The sequence below is a fragment of the Pseudorasbora parva genome, chromosome 9, assembly GCF_024679245.1.
Source record: "Pseudorasbora parva isolate DD20220531a chromosome 9, ASM2467924v1, whole genome shotgun sequence".
NCBI lineage: Eukaryota > Metazoa > Chordata > Actinopteri > Cypriniformes > Gobionidae > Pseudorasbora > Pseudorasbora parva.
The window spans coordinates 28,506,754-28,515,978 of record NC_090180.1 but is presented as its reverse complement, the minus strand read 5'-3'; the positions used below and the strand labels follow the sequence as shown (position 1 = coordinate 28,515,978).

The 9,225-nt window shown below is 36.6% G+C and overlaps 1 protein-coding gene across 1 annotated transcript; it reads left to right on the top strand.

Annotated features, from left to right (window-relative positions):
- The first annotated feature begins 556 nt into the window (after positions 1-556).
- LOC137088816 (zinc finger protein 184-like) lies at positions 557-5,528 on the top strand. Its single transcript, XM_067452165.1, has 2 exons — positions 557-919; positions 2,813-5,528. The coding sequence occupies exons 1-2, from the start codon at positions 814-816 to the stop codon at positions 3,880-3,882; spliced, it is 1,176 nt and encodes a 391-aa protein (XP_067308266.1). The 5' UTR covers positions 557-813; the 3' UTR covers positions 3,883-5,528.
- The last annotated feature ends 3,697 nt before the right edge of the window (positions 5,529-9,225 follow it).

The following is a 9,225-nucleotide window of genomic DNA, read 5'->3' as shown; positions in this document are numbered from 1 at the left end:
GGACGAAACACTCTCCCAAGTGCTAGTCTGGTGTCTGAAAGGATGGCCAAGGGAGGTGGATGCAAAATACAACCCTACAGTCAGAGGAAATTGGAGCTGAGTGTGAATGATGGGTGTGTGCTTTGGGGGGCGAGAAGGCATGCATGGAGAAAGAAAGCGGGCCTTTCTGATGGACATTTTGAAGAAGAGAGTTGAAAAGGAAGCAACCCCTCCTCATTCTACACCCAAAAAACATATTGTTGATGAGACATCAAGTGAGAGTGAAGATTAATTAAAAACAACTTCAGACCCTAGCTGGTTACAATTCTGCAAAAACAAAAAAACAAAAAACTACTATTTTTAAATGGTCTAACCAGCTACCAGCATAAGCAGGATTTGGATGGTCTAACCAGCTACAATGTTCCAAAATACAGCTTAAACTGGTCATGCTAGTTGACCATCTTGAGCTGTTTTTTTTTTTTTTTTCACCAGCTAGCTCATAGAAGAGCTTTGTCTGTAGTAATATGTTAACATTAAAGAACATTAAATAACTTTCTGAAATAATTTAAGTGACCAGATGTATAAGAATAACGAAAGTTTGATTGGAAGAATGTATAAGCCCCTCCCCCTCTACGGCAGGTCACTCCATCCCAGTAGGTGGCGGAAATGCACCAAGTTGGCTATCCAACCGCCATTATTTTCAGAAGAAGAAGGACCGGAAAGAGGAGCAGCAGAAGCGATTTGGTATATCGTTGAAATAATGCACCGATTCGCATCGTTTTAAACTTGACGGAGCCTCCGAGCGGGGTGAACTCCGCGTTTAACAGTTCAAATATGTGTGATAATATTGTAATGATGGAGTTTATTAAAGTGGAGATTGTGGATATGAGTGATCCAGAGCTATTCAGCGTGAAAAATGAAGATAATGAGGAACAAAGAGGTTGGTGTCTGTTCTTATCAAATCAGCACACGCTTCTTCGCATTTCTCAGGTGCTGGTGTTAAATCACAGGTTACTTGAGTTACTTGTACTTTAGATTTAGTTTCTTGTTAAGTTCTGCTCCAACCCTTATTAAAAACACATGGACCAGTCTTCAGGAACACTTGATCATTACAGGCGTGTAATTAGCATGCTATCTGAACGTGCCTGATCGTGGTTCGTGATCACTTATCTTTAGCTAATTAGGTTTTTGCGTTTACTGGTTTGATGAAAATATCTGGATTAAAGTCGGAATGAAGTGTATAATAAAACTGAATTTTATTTATTTCACTTGATAAACTGTTTATTATGGTAATAATAATAGCAAGTGAATTATTATTATTATTATACTATTCTTTATAACTGAAATATGTGGAGATTTAACAATTACATTAAAGGTGATTGTGAATACATGTAGGGTAACGTTAAGTGCAAATGAGTATAAACTCAAAATCTACCAAGATCAACATTTTTCACTTGTTTTGCCCTCAGCTCGAAATGATTCCGTTTGCATTCCGACTCATGTTGCCAGCACAAGTCACATTTCATGATCTCTAGTATTTTGGCATGTTTTACCTCTTTTTTTTTTTTTTTTTTTTTTTTAAAACGGGCTATTCATTTTTTTTATTTGCAAAGCAGCTTTGCCACATGATGGCATGAAAGAAAGTTTCCCACATAAAGCCTTCATTCTTACATCGCTAGAAAACCTAGGGGCGGCAGTGGCTCATGTAGGTTGTCTACAAACCAGAAGGTTGGTGGTTCGATCCCCGGTTCCACTTGACCAAGTGTCGAGGTGTCCATGAGCAAGACACCTAACCCCAGCTGCTCCCGACGAGCTGGATGGCGCCTTACATGGCTGACATCGCCGTCGGTGTATGAATGGGTGAATGTGAGGCAAAAATGTAAAGCGCTTTGGATAAAAGCGCTATATAAATGCAGTCCATTTACCAAAAAGAGAGAGAAATTGCATCCTCTGCACTGTTTACATCTTATTTTTTTTAATACAAGCTATTTTATATCTTAAATTTGCAATGTTTCTGGTGTCAGTTCCCTCTAGTTATTTTAGCTATGTCTAGTACCTTTATATTTTGCTGTGTCTAGTAACATCTATGGCTGTTTTCACAAACAAGGCTTAACCTAGTTCCAGATTAAAATGCCTGTTTGAGCTGGTTTAACTGAAAGCAACTTGCGCTGACATATCCTAAAATATGTCAGTGCCTTTGTTTTGTCTCAGCATGCACACCAGTAGTGTTTTTTCCAGGGCACATTTCAAAAAGGTCACTTCGATGTCCTAATTGAACTAAGGCTGCCTAACCCTGGCTAAATATAAGCCCTGTCTGTAAAATCAGGCCCTAGTATTGCCCCTATTTTATTGTTGCCGCTTTGGCATGATCTTGGATTTTGTTTTTTTGACACTCATCCTGAAGTTGCTTTCATATAGCAACAGGTCCCGGGAGCAGTTTATTTAATGTAAACAGGATTAGATTGCATCTTTTTAAGCGGTGTTGATACTTAAAATTTGTCCCAACCACATTAACAACAGTTAAATAAAAATGTAAAGGGTGTACAAATCATGAATAGAAATAATTAGGAATCAATAACTTTTTTTAAAAAAAATATGACGTCATTACATGCTGTAATATCAGACATTTAATCCAGATATTTTAATCCAATCCACAAATTTGTTTGAAGAAACAAATTAGCCAGAGCTCCATTACAATGATTAGAAGATCTGGCATCTGTCAAATAATCTCAGATGTATTAAGCGAGGTACCAAGAACAAACCCCAAATTTGTGACGTGTTGACAGCTGTTGTTTGATATTTTTTTCTTTTGTTTTAATTATGCCCATTTTAGTCCTGGTGGAGGTGAAAGAGGAAAGTCAAGGACTAAATGAATTTGAGGAGAAACATCAGCATCAGGAACCTTATTTCATAAGTGGAGAAAATAAAGTAAACCTTAACAATCATGTAAATATTCATACCGGAGAGAAGCAGTTCCCATGCCATCACTGTGAAAAGAGTTTCAGTCACAACGGACACCTTAAGGATCACATTAGAAGTCATACCGGAGAACGGCCTTACCGTTGTGACCAGTGTGGCAAGAGCTTTACTCAAAGAGGACATCTTACAGACCACATCAGAATTCACACCGCAGAAAAGCCGTTCAAATGCCTACAGTGTGGGAAGAGTTTCATACAAAAAGGCCACCTCAAGAGTCACATGAGAGTTCACACTGGAGAGAAGCCATTCATCTGTCAGCAGTGCGGGAAGAGCTTCACAAATCAGGGAAACCTCCTGAGTCACAAGAAGCTACATTCAGGGGAGAAATTGCATAACTGCTCTCAGTGTGGCAAGAGTTTCTCCGGGGCAGCACTTCTCAAAAAACACCTGCTCTATCACTTTGGAGACAGGCCATTTAGCTGTGAGCAGTGCAGCCAAACTTTTTTTTTCGCGTCACAGCTAAAGAGACACCTGAAAGTACATGCAAACGAGCGGCCCTACACATGCTCCTTCTGTGACAAGAGCTTTGTATGGTTCCACAATTTAAAAGACCACTACAAAACTCACACCGGCATGAAAGATCATGTGTGCTTTGAGTGTGGGAAAGCCTTTAGCCGAGCCAACTATTTGGAGCAACACCAAAACACCCATACTGGATTATCACCTTACAAGTGTTCGTACTGCGATAAGAGTTTTAAAGTTTCGGGATCCCTGAAAGCACATGAAAGAATCCATACCGGAGAGAATCTCTTTCACTGCCTTACATGTGGGAAGAGCTTCACTCATTCAGGACACATGAAAGATCACGAGAGAGTACACACCGGAGAGAAACCCTTCAAATGCCCGCTGTGTGGCAAGGGTTTCGCCACATCAAGTAATCTACAGATGCATAAAAAACAGCATTGTCCAAAGTCGTTACAGTGAGCAGAGTTCATCCTCAGGTTTTATCATATAACAGAATATGGCAATTTTTGGATAAATAAATCAAAAGTAGTGCTGTACACTTAAACATAATTTGTCTTGTGAATATCGAATCCCAAAAAGACTGCTATTGAAATGTGTGTCTCTGTGAATGAGCACCACAGTTTCATCTACTACACATTTTCAAGACAACGCAAAGTTCCTGGAAAAATATATTTGGTAACACTTTGCAATAAGGTTTCATTAGTTAACATTAGTTGATAATCAACTGCACCTCTACAGCATAAATTAATATTTAAGAATGCTAATTTTAACATTTACTAATGCAATCAAAAGTTGTATTTTAACCATAGTAAATGCTCTGAACAATGAACAGCTGTACTTTATTAACTAATGTTAACACATGCATTGCATAGTTAGTTTGTTAGTTAATACTAATTTTAATAAATGAAACCTTAGTATTACTATATATATATATCTTTTTTTAAGATGCTTAATTAGTAAATGGTTAAAGTTTTATTAATTAAAATTAGACATGCTTTTTGATTAATTTGTTTAAATCAATACACATGAATTGAGTTTAAAATTGTAAAAGTTTTACAACTACAGTTAAGTTAAAATCTACTGACTGTGTCGACCTATGAAAATTGCAGCATTTTCAAGAAAAAAAAAGAAAGATCAGCACTGCTTTATCTTATTAAAAAAATGTAATAAGATAAAGAGTGTGGATGTTTCGCTTTTTTCTTGACGACAACTTCAGTTATTGGACATTATTACTAACATTTAATGTAACCATTGAATTCAGAAAAATTGAATTTGGGTCAAAATTCCAGCTGATTTCATTGGGTCCTATTATTGTAAAATGGTATTATTTTAAATTGTTAGTGTTATAAATTAAATTAATTAGGCATGTTTTTAATCATTAAAATTGTATTTAACCACTGAAATACAATCCAGAAAAATAAAAAAATGAAGGGTAAAAGAAAAAAAGGGGGGAAAAAACAGTAATTCGATCAATTAGACCTGGATTTTGATTAGTACAATTTAATTAAACCATAAGTGGAATCCAGAAAAAAAGTGGAATCCAGAAAAAAAGTGGAAAACAGGGATTTGGGGAAATTAGAATTTGAAAAAGAACTAATAGAATTTCATTGGGCCCTAAACATGATTTTTTTTGTTAACCTTTTAGATTGTTACGTTTTATGAGATGAATTATTTAGACATGATTACTAGAATGTAATTTTAACCATTAAATGAAAAAGAAGAAGAAAAAACCTAATGATTTCTTATGAAGTGTACAGTACTCTCGAGTCCATCATTCTCCATTTCATGTTTATCTGATAAAAATAGGGAACATGTTTCACTGTGACAAGTTTTGCACTCTACTGCTGCTACTCATTACCTCTGCACGGACCTCATGTTCATGGTAGGGATGGGGATTTTTCAAAGATATTCAACTTATAATGCACACCCCTAGTTCATGAACCTCAGTACCTGTTTGAGCTTTGGATTTGTCTTTTGTTCATGAGCCTTGCTTTTCTACTGAATTTTGATTTAGTTGTCTTTGACTGCCTCATTAATAAACAGATGCATATGATTTCCTATAAATGTCTCCTGGTGTTACTGTATTACTAGCCGTTTAGTTCAGCTCTAACTATCAGATGATAAAGGTGAGAAAAGGATATATATATATATATGTATATGTATATGTATGTGTATATATGTGTGTATATATATATATATATATATATATATATATATATATATATATATATATAATATATGAACACCCTGCAATAAATAGTAATGAGTAAATAATGAGTAAATCATATATGATCATGTGTAAGATTGATAAATATTTTTTCTGTTTAACTCAAACTTATATCACTTAAAGGGTTACTTCATCCAAAAATTAAAATTGTCATTAATGACTTACCCTGTCGTTCCACACCCGTAAGACCTCTGTTCATCTTCGGAACACAGTTTAAGATTTTATATTTTGTCTGAGAGCTTTTTCTCCATTCAAAATGTATGTACTGTATACTGTCCCTTTCAAGATGGATCATAAAGTTAATAAAACATCTAAATAGTCCATATGTGACATCTGTGGGTTAAGTAGAATCTCTTGAAGCATCAAAAATAAATTTGTCCCAAAAATAACAAAAACTCAGACTTTATTCGGCATTGTCTTCTCTTCCGGGTTTTTTTTTTCTTCAATCCGCGTTCGCAACTGCGCAGTCTTTCTCAGACTGTAAAGTGTAAACGAAGCTTGCACACAAAAGATAACACGTCAGCAGTGTCACTGCGCAGAACATGGATTGAAAACAAACATGGAAGACAATACTGCATAAAGTTGTAGGTTTTGTTATTTTTGAGACGAGACAATTTATTTTTGATGCTTCAAGAGATTCTACGTAACCCACAGATGTCACATATGGACTACTTTGATGTTTTAGTAACTTTATGATCCATCTTGAAAGGGACTGTATACAGTATATACATTTTCAATGGAGACAGAAAGCTCTCAGTCAAAATATAAAATATCTTAAACTGTGTTCCGAAGATGAACGGAGGTCTTACGGGTGTGGAACTTTATTTTTATTACCTTTCTGGGGTTTCATTTATAAAGCGTGTGTACGCACAAAATGGGGCTGGAAACGTACGTACGCTGGTTCCAACGCAAAGGTTGTGATCTATAAAAAAACTTGACTGGAGAATGTGTGCAAATTTAAGCAAACTTTGAGCCGTGTGTAAACACATTCTGCAGACAAAGGGAATTGGCGACACAGATGGTGAGGTCGTGAACTGAAGTTCGATTGTAGAAAATAAATAAGAGCAATTATAAGAATTAATGACATTTCTTTTTCACTCCATTTCATACGTTATATGAATTATTGAAATATTGTTATATGAGTTATCATGAAGATTGAATCCAACAGTGTTATTTGTGCTGATTTTTTAGGCTATATACTGTAAAATCCAAATGTAGCCTTCTTCAAAATGTATTAAAAAATAAATAAAATGAATATTACATTACATTGCCCACAGCGGGAGCGCAGGAAGAGATGGAATGATTACATGTGATGCAGAATAGCAGGAAATACCCTTTTATTAGAGAACTACAGAACCCGGTGTAAAAATGAAATATTTCCCTTAATGTAGGCTACATATATCATAAAATGTAACAGTCTGCAAATACAGTCATGAAGCACAATCGCTACTCATCATCGGTCCTCCTTACAAATCCGTAATGAAGAAGCATGTGTTCAGTTGCAGCCACGCTCCGGAGTAGGGAGGACCGTTTTCTCTTTGCCTCTACCTTGAATGAACGATAATCTTTATTTCACATATTTTGCTTACTGTAGTAAATAAAACTTTTTGAAAATCAATATTGCTATTTATATATAGGCTATAGCCTAATAAAACACAAATGTAATATGTTGGTAAAAAATTAGTATACCTTCAGGTCGGACTATTTTTTATTTAATTCTGCAACTGTCCGTTCTGTCCCATTGACACAATTGATGGCAGAAGCAATTCTTTGCCATTTGCACTGCTTCTCTTTATTAGTGACCCCAATGCTGTGGCCACCAAATAACAGTTTATTGAGCCTCCACCTCCCCTACAAGTGTTTCAATCTCAGTGTCTGAGAAATTAAGTTTTTCCTCTTTTCTCACCATTATTCGAAGTTGAGTGAACACGGTGTGGGCCTAGTCCGTTAACAGCCTACCTTTTTATAGCTTTTTACTTCTGGCGGCTGGATTTAGGCTTCAAAATTGATAAAAGTTGTGTTCATCTGTGATAATTACGCAGCCAGCAATGACGTGGGGCCCAGATGAGGGCTTTATTTGCAGCAAATTTGGGCCACATTATAGGCTTGCCCCCGGGATCCACATTGGGGCAAGCCTTGGATAGCCCAGACATACTAAAAGTGGGGCCTGTAAGGGTACTGCATGTGTTGGCTGTAAAAGGTACAGTAGATCTGTTTGAGAGAAAAATTTAGGAAAAAAAACGTTTGTATTGTATCAATTATTAATGATTAATAGATTGTTAGCGTTTTAACTTTTGGTAAAGGAAAACCCACCTGTTTAAAGGGCATTTAAAATGGGCTTGCACCTGAGATCCAGCCATGGATGCCCAGATGGGTTTTAAGTGGGCTTATGTGGGTCTTAACTGGGTAATTCATATCAGACCCAGATGGGCTTTAAAAGGGTTCTATAAGGGTGTTATGTGGGATCTTAACCAGGCAATTCATGAACGACCCATTTGGGCCCTACCTGCCTAAAGGGGTTTAAAGTGGGCTTGCTTGCACCAGCAGCCAACCGTGAATGCCCCTATGGGCTTAAAGTGGGCTCTGTAAGGATCTTATGTGGGTCCTAACCGGGCAATTCATGCAAGGCCTATCTAAGCCCAACCATGCCAAATGGTTTAATGAAACAATCTAAGAAAATTACAAATGAAGAATGAATATAAGTCCAAGATAAATACAAGACACTTGACGCTTTGAACGGCAAGAAATGTATTGTTAAAGTGAACAAAAATGAGCTTTAAAAAATAAAATAAAAAAATTAAGTCGCAACATACTGGTAAATAAATATTTAAAAAAAATATTACTCATGGCATCTGTGTGGTGGCTGCTCCTTTTTCTCTTGGGGCCTTTGCAGCCCTCTCCCCTCCACGGTCACATGCGTCGGTAAACCACTTCTCCAGCGCCATTTCCACTTCTTTGCAGTTCACATTTTGCATTACTCTTCAGTGCAATTAAAAGCAAAGGAGGATTAGTCAATTTAGCAATGTTCTTTTTTTGCTCCAATTTGCAACTCTTCAAATCATTCAGTCAAGTAAAACATTTTCACATGTGGTAAGCTTAAAGGTTTGCCCCTAGGGGGACATTTAATATGGAGTTTTATGCCTACCTATAACCCTTTTTCCATTACACGTTGAAATTTAGCCTCAAATGCGCACCAGATACAAATTTCAACTTACCTCAATTTGTGAATGTCTGATATGAAGTTCTCCTCAAAGTCACAGCAGCAGTACTTTCCAAATGGACTGTTAACGTTTTGAGCGTGGAACAAGGCCTTTCCATACAGGCCCCTTATAGATGTCCTAAGAACTGCCTGACCAAATAACAATTAAATACAGTAAAATTCGTAAATTAAAGGATGTGAGAGAAATAACAAACGTTAATTGCTTCGCTGGCTTCATTATGAAGGAGCCTAATTAGGTGTTGTGTGCATAACATGCAGTGGTGGAGAGAGTAGGCCTACTGAAAGTCTGTAGGCTACTCAAGTACAAGTAGTAGTTACATTGCTAAAATATTACTCTATTAAGTAAAAGTACTGG